At 34.1% G+C, this 15,945-nt stretch overlaps 1 protein-coding gene across 4 annotated transcripts in view; it reads right to left on the bottom strand.

Moving 5' to 3' along the window:
• LOC125063763 (spectrin alpha chain) overlaps positions 1-15,945 on the bottom strand; it is a 35,351-nt gene that overhangs the window by 14,001 nt on the left and 5,405 nt on the right. For 2 of the 4 annotated variants that reach the window (XM_047670367.1, XM_047670365.1), the window contains exons 7-25: positions 15,512-15,682; positions 14,829-14,996; positions 13,820-14,059; positions 12,930-13,118; positions 12,246-12,354; positions 11,413-11,592; positions 10,577-10,761; positions 9,932-10,084; positions 8,905-9,064; positions 8,135-8,340; positions 7,406-7,633; positions 6,602-6,736; positions 4,025-4,159; positions 3,352-3,477; positions 2,636-2,827; positions 2,161-2,350; positions 1,458-1,668; positions 964-1,081; positions 632-676 (exon numbers count right to left, since the gene is read on the bottom strand). In XM_047670367.1, the coding sequence (XP_047526323.1) occupies positions 632-676; positions 964-1,081; positions 1,458-1,668; positions 2,161-2,350; positions 2,636-2,827; positions 3,352-3,477; positions 4,025-4,159; positions 6,602-6,736; positions 7,406-7,633; positions 8,135-8,340; positions 8,905-9,064; positions 9,932-10,084; positions 10,577-10,761; positions 11,413-11,592; positions 12,246-12,354; positions 12,930-13,118; positions 13,820-14,059; positions 14,829-14,996; positions 15,512-15,682 (3,141 nt within the window). The remainder of the gene's footprint in view (positions 1-631; positions 677-963; positions 1,082-1,457; positions 1,669-2,160; positions 2,351-2,635; positions 2,828-3,351; positions 3,478-4,024; positions 4,160-6,601; positions 6,737-7,405; positions 7,634-8,134; positions 8,341-8,904; positions 9,065-9,931; positions 10,085-10,576; positions 10,762-11,412; positions 11,593-12,245; positions 12,355-12,929; positions 13,119-13,819; positions 14,060-14,828; positions 14,997-15,511; positions 15,683-15,945) is intronic. The other 2 variants (XM_047670369.1, XM_047670368.1) reach the window with 1 other exon arrangement.

The raw sequence follows: 15,945 nt of genomic DNA on the forward strand, positions 1-15,945 counted from the left end.
TGCATATTAGTATCAAAAATTATTATCAATGCTACCATTACACCGTCTTTATAAATATCAACAGCACTGATCACTCGGTATTTGGTAAAGTGAGAGAAAAAGTTTGTTAAAACAGACAACAATTAAAACCAAAAATTACCAACGATTTTGTTACAAATTTAAAATCCATTTTAGTAGTAAATTTTGAAAGTATTAATTTATTACAAGAAATAGAAACTTAGAAATCACTTCTTGTGCTCACGTGTGGTACATTAGAAAAGCCAACGAAACCTAATTCCATAATCCTCTCAGAGAATACGAAAAAAGTTCGATTGTCAACAAATATTAACCATAATTTGGAATACACTCATTCAATTCAAATTATGCACAGAACGCAGAAATCCTTTACTAATTAAACGACTAAGCAAATTAAGTATTGCAATGTCCCATGTATACATAGCTACCTCGGTTTTGATTGTTCCATTAAATCATTTTATGTTCCAAGTTTATGGAACATTTTTAGCTAAAATCCAACAGATTTATATAAGTAAGAACTTTAAATCTAGTTTAAATAATGTTAAACAAAGCCCAATTTGAATAGAACTGAATGTATTCCTGTGAAGTATTAGTTGGCACACATCGTGCATCTGACCTGCGGCATTACGCCGTATCGCGCGTCTATCTCCAGCCGCTGAGTCTAAAAACATACCACTCTTACTCTATACCTTGTATTAGCCCATTATTTACATTTTAATGTATCTTATATATATAATAACCGAAGTGAAATATTTGGCCCATGATTATAAATAGTATGGTTAAATTACAACAAAATGAAGCTTTCCTGTAAAATTAACTGCAAATATAATTTTTCGGTGTCTTTATGAAATTAGCTTTTTCATTGATGGCTTATGCAATTATATACAGAATTATAAATAAAATGATATGACTGTACAAAGAACTTAAAATTTCATGTAATAAATTTACCTGATGCCTTTCCAGCAGAGCTTCAGCGCCAGTCACGTCATTGGCGAGCTCCTCGGAGCTGACGAGAGCCATCATAGAGTTGATCCAAGCCATCAGATCACGGTAGTCGGAAAGGAATCTGCAAAACAGGATTATTAGAATAAATGATATATATACACGTATGTATTACGTATACGGGTATACGTTAAATGTTGAAAATAAATCATGATTTAGTAATGATATGCCCATGGAGCAAACACAATGTTTAGCCTAATCAGTGTCGATACTCTGTAAATGACGATTTCAATGAAGAAATGACCCCAACGAAAAATGTAATAATTGCCAAAATTAAATATCGCCACCCTTACCCTTTCGCTTTAATAATATAAGAAAACGCATGATGCCCTATATGGGCGTATTTATGTCAAACTAGCTAATACTAAGCGCAAATGGTATGATTCGCGTAATAATTTAATAACTTCAATGTGAAAAAATTGCAATTTTAAATCTCTTACCGCTGTAAATCATAAGAGTCGAGCAATTTCTCCTTCCTGGCGTTGGCTCTTGCCTGCAACTGTTGCCAGGCATCGTTGATTTCGCGTTGTTTGCTGTACGTCGCGTCAGCTGAGTCGCCGTGTGTACGAATAAGACGGTTTGCAGTGTCGTCCAATTGACGGATCTTGTCGCCTAAGGCCGCGAGATCGCGTTCGAGACCCTCATGTTTCCCTGAAGAACAAAAAACAGCAAGTTATTTTTTTTATATTTTTCATTATGACATTCACAAACGACCACGTAGTTAATTTTACATGATTAAATGATTATAAAAATTGTACAGGTTTAAGATAAAAGACAAGCAACGTCATGTTTAATATTAGCTAACGGAATGTATCTTATTACTTGGTATAAGGGAGCGTTCAAGTATTACGTAACGAATTTTTATCCTTTTGTAAAACGTTACGATACGGGGTGGGGATTGAATTACGCGTTATTGTTAATATTATTTTTGACTATGCAGTACTTTACACCACATAATGGTAATTTATAGGTATAAAGAGTCAATGGGTGGTTACGAAACGTTAAACTATTGGGTACAGAAAAACGTTACGGCGCGTTACGTGGGGTGGGGGGTTTCAATAATCTCCAAAAATTGCGTTACGTAATACTTGAACGATCCATAGGATACTATTAATAAATTTTGTATTAAAAAGGGAAACTTACGTTGCAACGTCTGCACAGATCGTAGATCCTTGCCAAGGTCGGTGGTAGCAAGTGCGTGCTCCTTCTCCGCAATCCAGTCTTTCGTCTCGTCCACGTCTCGGTGGAAACGTTGAACTTCATGAGCTGAGCCCAGTTGAGCTGCCCGCTCCGCAGTTAGTTGTTGAAGGGATGACCATTTAGAGTTCAATTCCTATAAAAAGATAAACACACTTAATAAATGTTTGTAAATACTTCTATATATCACAGAGTAACCATTCCATGTATTTATATAACTTAGCTTAAACACATTTTTAATAAAAAAAAATCTCTCAAATTTGACATAAAAACAATTAATTTGAAAACTAACTACATTGAGCTTGTTAGAACCTATTTTTCGATAATAATTAATAGATATTAATTTATTTTTATTTGTTTTTCCGTTACCATGGTAACAGGAAAACCAATGAAAACTGCAGTACAACTGACAGCAACCCACCTGCATCTGTGTCTTGATCTTGAGGGCTGCTTCAGTCTGTCCAACAGTCATGAGTTGAACAGCGATCTCATTCATCTCAGCCAGGCGTACTTCATTAGCGCGCAAATCATTCTGGAAGTCGTCGAACTTCTTCTGCATCACCTCAACTTGCTCCAAGTCTTCGCCAACGTCTTGGACTTGAGCGTGCATTTCCTGTAAAATGGATTATTTGATTTGTTGGGATAAAGCTGTAAGATTACTTATAAATAAATAAAAAACCAGTGAATCGTTATAGTACATACATCTTGTATTACAATAATGTAATAACCCTTTCAAGGTGCAGTAATTAGTATGAAGATATTATGTAAAACTATGAATGTAACATAAGAAGACAACTATATTTATAAATTAAATATGATAATACTTTATGTTTATAGTGACAAAAATTTAAATAATAATTTTATTTTAATTATTATTATTGTTTATAATCATTGAATCGAGAAATCTGCATCGATGATATATTATTGCTATTCTTTTTAAATGGAAAAAAAGACGGTCACCTACTTGCTTGTTAAAAATAATCAATGCTCCACTTTTTTTCTCTTTTTAACTCTTTAAATAATTGATGTAATGGAAACCATTTGTGAGCTTAGAATCTCCTCTGTAATTGATGCATAAGTTAGAACTTTTATTATCTTTACATAATTTATGTCTAAATGTGTTAAGTTTCTAAATACCTTATCCTTGATCCAAGTAGCCAGTTCCGCTGCTTCTCGCACCAAGACGAAAGCCTTGACAGCCTCATTGAGTTTGTTCTGACGCTCACGGGCAAGACCAAGGAGGTTGTCATATTGCCCTTCGATCTGTTGTACATAATGTATTGTGTAAACTAAAATCTATTTATAACTAACTATAAACGTAATGAAACTATTTGGAAACAATATATAAGAAAAAAATTGCAAAAATAATATAGATAATATATAAAATTCTCGTGTCACAATGTTCGTTCCTATACTCGGCTATACTAAACAGATTCTTATGAATTTTTATTCATATGCGTATTCAGTAAGTCTGAAAATCGGCTACTATCTATCTTTCAAACCCCTAAGTTATTAGGGATAAGAAAAATTACAGATAAACCTAAAAAGTTTTCATTCCGGGAAACCGAACAGTCTCTGGGGTAGCATAGCAAAATGTTCCATGTTGTTATGTACTAAAAAGGTAGGCTTAGTAAAATCACATTAAGGAGAAACGAAGTTCGCCGGGCAGCTAGTATAGTATAAAAAATTCTTTAAAAAGAATTTATTCTGGGAGACTAGCGTTGCCGAGTTCATCCCAACGAACTGGATCGAGCTGTGTAGAGTTAAACATCTTTCTCTAATTACTTTTGGTAAGAATTAATTAGCAAACCTGGTTTTGTCTAGCAGCAATAGAGCTGGAGTCAGCTAGGTTCTGCTGACTGGAAGAAAGACCGGCTTCGATCTTCTTCACGTAGGCGGCTGGGACGAATCCTTGACGATCGTTCACTTCTACTTTCCACCAATCCTAGGATATATAAAATGCTTTATAGGAAATAGGCATTTTAATTTATAAGCATGACGTGTACATTTTGTCTATTTAAATAAAAAAATGCTTTGGACATGTTTTAGTGAGTTATTTTATTATTATTATATTGTATAGGGGGCAAACGGGAGTGGCGGGTTCGAGGGCAAGTTTTAATTTAATTTAAATTTGTCCTCGGCCTTTGGTAGGGTTGTACGGTACCGGGCGAGTGCTTAAGCCGTACATGGAGGGCACGGTTGAGTTTCTATAGTATGCAGTGGGCATCGAACTATAGAGATTCCTGTGTAGGTTTAGACTTAGGAACGTAGCAATACGTTCTAGGCTGAGAGTGGTACAAGTGGTCAGTAATTCAACATTATTTTAAATAATTCCCGGTATAATACGACAACGAGCCTGGAGCCTCTGTAACGCGGCTTTGTAGGAACTAGTCGAGGTGGTTTTAGTGGGTATTGCTCACCCAGTCTCTCAATAGCAGAGATTTTGGCGTGGGTCGAGTCCCAGATACCCCTGCAACTTTTGAGGGCAGGGAGTGCGCTAATGCATTTTCACCCCGGATATAAAAAAAGTGATACCTCCCGCCTATGGACACTCAATGTCAGAGGGTTCGCGAGTTTATGTTCTGGATAATTAGTTAAATCCAATAGTAAATAATAGAAAAACGCATCAAGTTCGACTTCGCCTCCAATATATGGTCATAAACTGCTTTATTAAGATCTAATGTCGGTAAGGGAGGCGGAAAGCATGGCAACTAAAGATATACGGACGAAAATCTATGCCACAAGATATGTTCTGGTTAACAGAACTTTACTGATAAATTAGTATTCTAAAGCCGTACAAAATAACACTTACATAACGTTTACTCTTCCTCCGATTGTGAACAAAAACATCACCGACAAGGACGAAACATAACCAACTCACAACAATCATATTTACAAAACATTGAATTTAAATAATCGTATACATTTGCATTATTTAACCTTCTTACTTATTACTGAATAAAAAATTTACGTTTTTACTGTTTAAGTATTTAACGTAGCGTAACTATCAACGCTGTAGTTATAAGTAGATTTAATATAGGTATATATTAAGATCGTCAGTTAAACGCGCTATATACACAGAAATTTACGATATTTAGATATACGAGCGTAAGATTACTGAAGTAATTACCATAGAGTGTCAACAAATAAGTACTGAAAATAATTTCAGGCAAACTCCACCTAGGTTATGTTTCGTTTCGATTCAAGTGACCTTACGACAAGGACGAAGAATACTAAAAATAATTAGGTTAAGCTAACGTTATGAATAAACTAACACCAAAAGTGTAATTAAAACATAAATAAAACTTTTAGTTTTATTTATGTTAAAGTTCCTTGAGTATAATATAAATATTATTTATTACATATTTATTATATGCTTAAAATTGTATCTTTTAAATTAATTTAAATTGTTGGCACTAGTTTCTAACATTTTATTCACGTTATTAATATGATTTGTATTACTTCTAATTCTCTGTGAAATTGGAAATGACGCAATCTTTTGATGTATTTTTAGACGAATATCGATTCACTTAAAACTATAAGAAAACTTTTGTAACTTAAAGAAAGTGTACGAGTACAAAATTAACACAAATATTGATTTAAGCACGCACTTTTAATTTAAATTAACCTTAATTGTAAAATAAATAAGTATCAAAAGAAAATTATAACATAATATAGCGAGAAAAACGAGGAAATATTACGAAACCGAACACATATTACATTATTGCGTCATCAGTACGTTTTATATTAGAAAACTATTAAATTATAAACATAGGTTATTAAAGACAATAATCAAAACGCGCACACATCTCAAATGTGATATCACCACTGTTTTGGTTGTAATATGTTATCAGATAAGTCATAATTAGTTTTCTTGTTAACTTCTATAATTCAATGTCATCACTAGTATCCGGTTTTTCTATTTGTAAATCATAAACCCATAAAATATTTTTCCGCATTAATGTTTGATTGAGCTAAAAGCTGTAAACTATTTTTGAATATGAAATATTCAAATAGACTTGTATTAAACAATAGAGAAACAAAATTTTCCGTAATTTATTGAATTTTTATTTATATTTATACTATTGAATATGAAACAACCCATTCTCAATAAAATTCTCGAATCACACTGTACCTACGTAAAAAAACTCTTTTGTCGGCTTAACCGATTTATATGACTTTTTTGTTTATGTTCGGAAGGTCTGTAGAACGACCTACGTATTTTTTTATACCCTTAAGTTTTACTATGATAAATGACCTTAAATTTTTTTGGGACAACATATTTATTTGTCCTTACCATACATACATATAATCTTTAATGTGCACCTTTCTGCCAACAATAGATTACACAATTATCGTAATCCTACGTAATCATCATCATACATACCTTGTTATTAGAATTGAGCAGTGTAAGAACGTCGCCACGTTTCATTGAGACTTCACGCGGGGACTTCTCTGCGTAATCATATAGCGCCACTACACATTCCTTGCCTGATACATCGACTACAGGCGATTCTTGTTGCTGTAAAAATATGATTAATTTAAAATATGACAACTCGATGAGCAGTTTTCTGTCTTCCAATATGATATAATTATTTCGTTTGTGTGTCATTGTAGTGTATGCTTGCTTTACATTAAGTATAAAAAAATATCTTCTAATATATATAATTCTCGTGTCACAATGTTTGTTCCCATACTCCTCCGAAACGGCTCGACCGATTCTTATGAATTTTTTATACATATTCAGTAAGTCTGAGAATCGGTTACTATCTATCTTTGAAACCCTAAGTGATAAGGAGTGTCCACCCCAAAAAAGTTTAAAAAGAAATATATTTTTTATGCATACAAAATACATAAGTACATAATTATACAGCATACAAAATACATACATAATTTTCACCCCTCTACGATCAACCCCTATTTTTTATTATTGTAGATAGTTATTTTTAATGAACTAAAAAAATGTTTCCTAGAAATAATATACATGGCAAAACAATCGTTTTTTATATCAAATTAACTAATTTAATATTTTATATGTAAGAGATAATAAAATCACAAATTATTTGTGTGCCCGGCGGCTGAAATTTGTTATAGTACGTAAATATAAAATAATTGATAATAATTATTTTAATATTTTTTAATTACATATCCACAATACATCAATAAAAATAATAAAGTTTAAAAAACTCACCCGACACGAGTCAGCCTGTTCCCTCAACGCTTTGATGGTGTTACCGAATGCCTCCAGATCGGACAACAGCGCCTCGTGCTTCTTCAACAGAGCCTCGGAGGAGTCTTCATCCTTCCCATAGTCCTGGGTGTTCGCCATGGGCTCCTTTTCACGGATCCAGGATTCTGCCTCGTTGGCATCGGCGAAGTACTGCTGTGCTTGTAGGGAGTCTTCCAGGTCTTGTTTGCGCTGTTAATACAGATTTGGAATTTTAAATCCGTATTTTATTAGAAATACAATTTGTCTTTCACACTTTTAAATATATTATTACGGGAGTGTTCAAGTATTACGTAAGAATTTGGGGGGGGGGGGGTGTCCAATGACACCTCCCGGTGTCCTTTTATAAAACGTTACGATGAGGGGCGGGGATTGAATTACGCGTTATTGTTAATATTATGTTCGACTTTCCAGTACTTTATACCGCATAATGGTCACTAGGTGGAAATTCCTTCAATGGAGCACGGGAATTTCTGAGTCGTTGATCATTTTTATAAGGAAAGTTTGTTTACAATTGTAGGCACAGAGGTGTATATATTAAAAAGTCTATCAACACAAAGGTCACAGCCGGGGATCGAACCTACGACCTCAGAGGTGAGAATCACACGCTGAAGCCACTAGACCAACACTGCTCAAATTGACATAAAGTTAAATTGACAACTAAGTAGAATTTATTAATTATAATATAAATACCTGCAAAGCCTTCTCATGTAAGTGGGTCCACGTCTTGTGCAGATGCTGCAAGCGGGATGCAATGTCGTCGGCTGCAAAGTGCTGCGCGTCGATCAGAGCCTGACCAGCGGCTCTCACTGCTTCCACGCGAGCTTCGTGCTGACCCATCTCTCCCATCACTGCTTGGTGCTTCTTCATCAGGTTTTGGACGCCGATGAGGTCACGGCCTATATATGATCATTAATTAACACATGTGGCAACCGCAAAATTACAGTTATTTTATATTCATTATTTACGTTTATTTTATTTTTTTGAAGTATAACTTCTTTAGGCGCGTTATGAAAAATTGATGAGAGTGAAATTTTACGATGCGCGCGCACCGTTACACAAAATTAACAGTATAAAGTTAGTTCTAGGTGGCATGAAAATCGATAATAACTATGTTCAAGTTGTATATTCTAGTATTTTTATATTTAGAAGACGTGTGATTGATTGATTGATTTGATTGAGTACAATTGAACAGTGTGAATAAATAAATATTACTTTGGTGTTTTTATTAAATCAATTTCTTATACGACGGTGATAGTATTTACTAATAATAATTTTATTGATTAATTTTAATATTTATCGTTGATCACTACTGCATTTTAGTTAGTTTTTTCCATACGCCAAAGAAGTATAACTTCTAACGCGTGTACATAAGTACACACACTCTTTTTTTTCTTCTTAATACTTATTCTCGCAGTTGAAGAATTTGTTAAATTAAGTTATGAAATACACGACAAACCTACCTCTGTTGGTGGATGCAATAATTGGTTCCTTCTCCCGGATCCAGGCAGCTTCGTCATCAAGGTCCCTGAACAGCTGTTGTGCTTGAAGCGAGTCAAGAAGTCGTCTTTTACGAATGGCCATCGGTTTTTCTAGGGCCGCGTAGCGAGCTACTAGAGCTTCCTATGGATTTAAAAAACATTTTTTTAGGTCTGGGCCTCAGATTTCTATATTCAGTGACAATTTCTAATAGGTTATCAACCGTCTGTGCCTGACGCACATCGTCGACTGTTTCAACCTAACTTAGCGTCTAACTTTCTTTCTATGCGTAGACAAAAAGTCCATTGGTTCGAACCTACGAAACCAGGGATGAGTCGCTCCTTGAAACGACTTAACGTATCCTATTAATACGCTTATAAAAATAAACTAAACCAAGTTATGAGATTAGCCTGCCTATTTCTTTCACGTTGGTAACCGTCAATAAGTATGAAGGCGGTTTAATATGTATTTTGTATGAATGTTACTGCCCACATCGGCCGACAACGGCTGCGTGAGTACGACAAACAATTTACTGTTGCACTACTTTTTAATACATAAAAAATATTTTTTCTGTATTTTTAAATAAATAGTGCCATTAGCTTAAGTTTTAGTTTTATATATTTAATTTACATAAGACGAATCTTAGATAGTTTCTACATCTATATCTTCATCAGCCACCTGTGTCTACCAACCCGAAATAATATATATGTACAGAGATTATGTTATAAAAGAACACGATGTCATTTGTTTTATTAGAATGGCAACACCACGCCATAGACATCTTACAAATTTGTAAGATGCCAATGTGTAAAAGTCAATTTGTCAGTATACGTAGAATCAATCGCTGGGTACAGTGGGTCTCTGATCGGCGCCTGCGCAGTGACTGTGTTTAAATATTACGTAAAAATTACGCTCGTTGAATCTGCGACATGTGTATCTTGGGACATCCCAATTTATGGTACTGTTTACTATGAACCAAAAATTAAATATTGTTTAATTGTTAATACTAACAATTTTGTGTCTAATATTATCAGCGTCAAAGTGTCCCTTCTCGATGAACTGCTCCGCTTGCGTTCGTAGCGCGTCCACTCGTTCCGCGTGCGAGCTCACGTCTGCCTCAAGTAGGGCATGTTTCTTCTGGAGATTCTGCACACTGGTCAAATCCTAATAAAAAAAATCAGATAAGTATCTGCGTTTTTAGGATATACTAGCTACTACATAATTTTAGCTTTAATAAAAAAAAACCTGTGTACTTATGTACACGCGTTAAAAATTATATTTTTTTGGCGTAACATGATAAAAATCTATGTTTGTAGAAGAAACGACACTATACTATAGCTAACTTCAGGGTGTCGCTTTTTTGTGACGGTGTTCGCGCGCATCGTAAAAATTTACTATCATAATTTTTCCCTAACGCGCCAAAAGAAGTATAACTTCAAATTTAGTCTTAACAAAAATGATTTACATTTTCTTTTGGGCTTCCTTTAAATTTTTTGGTTAATGGTAATGTGTACAATTACTATATTAATTGCATTAATTAACTTCGATAATAAATATTAGCGATAATAATAAAAGATAATTTAACCTAAAAAGTATATTTAAAATAATTTCAAGTTTAGCAAAAAAATTATACTAAAGGAATTGTCCATCACCAACCTTTCCATAGTCCTCACTAAGCAATTGACCTTCAACTTCAGACAACCACAGTTCTATGTCCTCAGCTGCCCTGTTGTACTGCTGCTGAGCCGAGGCCTCCTGCAGCTTGGATCCCTTCAGCTCTGATGCTTGCACCAGCTTTTCCCATGATGCACCAAGTTCTTCCACACGGGATGAGATTTGGGCTAAATAAAAAACAATAATTAATATCTTTAAAAAGGATGTCACAGTACGAAAATCCTATCAAATTTAGTTAATCAGCACTAATAATAATAATTTATTTTCTAAAAATATTTTTTGAAGTCTTTTGGTTGAAAAATGATGAGAGTAAATTTTTACGTTGTGCGCGCATACCGTCACAAAAAACCGACACCATGAATATTTGTTCAAACGTCAATAAAACAGTCTAGGCCGCTAGTTGGCGCTTGCTCTGTTTTATCGACAAGTTGCATTGTGTGTCATGGCATAGTTTTTCAGAGTTGGGTTTATTTAAACTAAATAATGATTTCTATACGAGAAAACCCATTCCAACAACGTGATAAAAAACATAGTGTTTATTGTAAAATATCATGATTAGTACATATTATATTGTTTCGATTGGAAGTGGCCATTAAAATGGACAAGAAAAATGCAATTCGAAGAGGGAAACGTCCCTATAAAGTGCTCAAAGAAAATTACGCCAAAGAAAAACGTGTGCATAAGTACACACACGTTTTTTTAATACTTAACCACATCATCTGGATCATGTACACACATTCCTGGACATATTACAGAGTCCAACTATGACTGTAGTGAAGACAATATGAGAAAGACCAATAAATACTTGTAATACGTACGTTTGGCAAAATGTTCCTGTTCTAAAAGCTTATGCCCCGTGGTAGTGATCTCATCCACTCTTGGCTTGTTGGCCAACAGCTCTTGTTCAAAGTTGCCATGTTTCTGCACCTTGCCGTTAAGGTTGGTGGGGTCCAGGTAAGAGTCGTCAGTCGCGAATTTCAGTTTCTCGTTTATCCACCCTGTATAATAAAAAATATGTATAATAGAAAAGTTGTGAAGAAATAAAACAGAAATAGTATAGGTACATTTTTAATTGAGTTGGAACAAACACAAAGAACTTTTTCATGGCAAGCTTCTTAATAGAGTATTCATATTTAGGAAATATTATTACTGTTAGTAATAATATTCCCTAAATATGGTTGAAAAACTACCAAATCACATAAAATAATAGCCCGGAGATCATAAGTTGGATTAAGACCGGAACTGCAATTATTCAACAAAAAGCTAAATGTCTTGAAAGTGATTATGGAAAAGGTGCAGTAATATGTCATACTTTGGACATACGATAGTCAAGTCTTGTTTCTGTATCTCACCCTCACATAATCAAACTTCCAACAGTTCAGAACATATTTTCGAATGTCATAATTTTAATAGAAATTAACAAATATTCTAAACAATATGAGGGCAAACTAGCAAGCACCTACAGCCCCGGGGTCTAGCGGGTGTGTTACCGACCTTTCAGGGAATAGTACGATCTTTTCAAGAAAGCCCCTAAGTCGTATCTGTTTGGAAATATCTCTACTGGCAAAAGGGATGGTGCGTGGCAGAAAGTGCCTTAAAAAACGATGTGTTGTTTAAAGGTAGGCGTCGAGATATAAATATAGATATTAACCTTTGGTCTCGTCACAGTCTCTTTCGAACTGCTGGTACTTGTAGGCATCTTCGAGGAGGGCGCGACGCTGATTCGACTTCTCCAACAGGGCTGCGCGTCGCTCCAACAACTGTAACGTTGAATTAAATCTCAATAAATTCTTATAAAAAACATAAAATATACCACATATAGTGGTATATTTTATGTTTTGAAATTATATTAACTAAACCACTAGTTACTTTTTTTTAGTTCTGGCATGCAAAACAGGGTTTTCTATATTTCATTTCTAGACTAGATCTTTCCAAATTCGCCATAGTAATTGAAATATGTATTTGTGTTTAATGTTACGTATTTCTAATATACACTGAACGCTTTACATTCATTTTTAATTGGTAGACATAGGGACATTACCGGCGGGGAATTACTCATAAATTGTATAAATACGTGTGCCTTTCTTCCTAATTAATTATATTATTAAGTCTGCAACTGATAACAACTCACTCCAGTGTTATAAAAAACACGGTTTAAATTCAAAATGTTTAAACTGTTTAGAACATGTGATTTAAAACAATTTGTTTTAATCATACCTACCCATAAGAAACATGTTTATTTTGTTTTCCTCTTGCAAATTATATAAATTGAGTGCAAAGAGCAGCCTTACTGTTAAAGCGACCTCTTCCGAGCTAGTACCGTTCTAATACGTACCATTTCTCTCCTTTGTGCAACATCATCAGCCGCATAATGCTGTCCCTCAATCAATTTAGAGGCGAATTCATCCAGCGCTTTTATCTTCTCTTCCTGAGCCGCTAGAGACTTCTCAAAGTCTTCGTGCTTTTTGAGTAGAGCTTCAACAGAATCTAACGAGTCACCAACGTCTTCATTTGCAAGGAATGCCTGAGAAAGGAGATATTACTCAATTAATAATAATAGCACTGTTATTATTAATCGAACTCTTAAAATACTTGCTCATGTTTGAAACATGATAAAAGATGTGGCCGATTTCAAGTGTCAAATCTACTAGCATCGACAATTAACAAAATCGGCCTAAATTAGCCGAAACCAAGCCTTAACTACTAAATATTCTTTTTTTCTATGAGATGAATTGAATGATTTATAATAATTGGTTCAAATGTTTTCGATCCCTTCGTGTTTGTTATGTTTGCCTATAAATGCTTTTTATATTAAATTGTGTATTTTATTTTTATTGTACAAATGCATAAATGTGACGTGTGTTGGCAAGCTTTTATATATAAATAAAGTGAAAGACAGACAGACAACAAGGAGTAACACTAAATTTAAGTTTCAGCTTTAGCCAATGATGGGCAAAGTACGGCCCGCGAAAGTATTTCCGCCTTGGATGGCCTGTTATAATTACATTTTGACGGTTGAGAAGAAAAAATAGATTCTACTTGTAATGTTTTATTTAAAGCTTTAACACACAATGTATTTTTTCTATAATTCTGGTCCTCTTCTAGAATTTATTAAAGTTTGTGGCTCGCCATTAAAAAGTTTTTAAAATTTTAATTATTGCTTTAAGTCGAATCAAGTCTATGTTTTAAGTTACGATAAACTAAAGAATAAACATAAGAATTTACCTCTTGCTTGTGCATCCAGGCATCTGCTTGTTCGGTATCCCGGTAGAAGAGCTGCAGATCCATACATTGCAGGTAGAGGACTCTACGTTGTTCCCATAACGAGTTAAGGGCCGCTGCCTCAGATCGGAGAGAGTCAAGAGCGGATTGCACTTCGCTGGAACCGCGATGTCCGCCCGATACAAGAGCTTCACCGCTGGATATGCACGCGGCCATAACGTCCTCACGCGCGTCCATTTCGCCCTATTAAAGTTAAGTACTATTACTTAAAAATACGCCGAAAATTATTCGTTAGTTTTCAGGTGAAATTTGTTTTTATAAGAATATGTTTTTTGAATCAATTTAACATCTTTTTAGTTGACGTTCATAGGTGTACTTAAACACTGATTTTTCATTCCGTAGAATTATAACATTTCATAAGTGTTGCTACTAAAAAAGTTCTCCACCGAAAAAGGGACAAATTTGACCCATTTGAGGGCAATAAAAAATAAAATGCAAAAAGGTAAACCTCAATATGTTACTCAAGTCACCAAATACCAAAATAACAAATATTTCAATATCACGAAAAATATATCGAATTTACTTTAATTACTTTATTTAATCTTTAGCTGGCATCACTGCCTCCTAATTCCAGGTTTAGTTAACCTTTTTTTTTAAAATGTTAATGTTTTAGATGTTTGTGATGAAAAGGAACATAATTACCACTTTTAATGTGGAGCACCGCACTTAATAAAATTGATGTATAGACTCAGATGTTCAGACTCGTATTGAAATTGAATAATGTGCCCAGCCAAAAAGGTTTGTTATCTCTGACATGTCAAAAAATTATAGCTGTCAGAATTCTACGGATTTAAAAATTAGAGTATAGTTACCTATATTAATTAAGTTATTTTGAATTTGAATATACATATATCAATTGAACATCTTTTATTATTTTATAATTTATATTATCTGTCAATGATAAAGCTAGAATTTTTTCATATTAGCAATGATCATAAAGAATAAACATTACCTTATGTTCCTGATGTCTCTCAAGCAAAGCCTCTGCTCCGGGCACATCCTTAGCGAGGTCGTCGGCTGCGATCAAAGCGCGAATGTCACTCATCCAAGATATGAGGTCCCTGTAGTCAGCCAGGAATCGGTGTAGGGCATATGATGACTCAAGTGCTAGACGACGTTCCTAAGAATAATAATAATAATGTTAACTTAGACTTATTACATACTTACATTTCACTAAATAATAACACAAAAAATTTATGATCATACCTTGCTTGAATTTTCTATTTCATTTAATTTAAAAAAAGTGTAATAAATTCAATATGTAAATTTTGTTTTTACGTATTTTGATGCAATTGGATTGGATTAATGTTGACGGATAAATTGTGACCAATTTGTGTTCTACCGTTACATATCTGTATTTAAATAAAAGTACATAATGAAAAGTTGAGGATTTCAAAAATTTAATTGAAAAAAAAACACAAATTTTATTCTAACTGCCTTCATAACTTCCTTCCCCCAATTTGAACCCTTCAAATAAGATTTGTTCTTTTTGGGAGCAGATCTTTATTTTAATTCACATCTCAATCTCGCCTTGACTCAAATATATCAAAGTTTATTGCCTATTGGATGGTTAAATTTCAGACTACTTCAATATTTAAATTTTATTAACTAAGTGCCAGTTCAAAGTCACTATACCTGAGCCTTCTGCACTAGCCGCTGCCAAGCAGTGGTGATTTCATCCCGCTTGCTGTGTATGGCTGAAGAGTGATCTCCGTGGATGTCAGCCAAGCGACCAGCCTCTCCATCCAGAGTGGCCACTTTGTCTTCCAAAGCGGCCAGGTCACGCTCCACACCCTCGTGTTTACGCTGATTATAAAAACATTACAACTTATTATGACATTAGTTCTCAAATGGAAATCGAAATTCAACATAAAGAAAAACATAACTACAGTAGAATTCGGATATAACGACATTCAAGAGAACGGCGATATTATGTCGTACTAGGATTATTTCTTAAGTATATATGATACTTAATTTACGAATAAATATGTATGTATTATAATTTCGAAAGTTTGATTATCCTATTTAGCTAAATAAATCATTTTGTAGGATATATAACCACATATACT

This window comes from Pieris napi, chromosome 3, assembly GCF_905475465.1.
Source record: "Pieris napi chromosome 3, ilPieNapi1.2, whole genome shotgun sequence".
NCBI lineage: Eukaryota > Metazoa > Arthropoda > Insecta > Lepidoptera > Pieridae > Pieris > Pieris napi.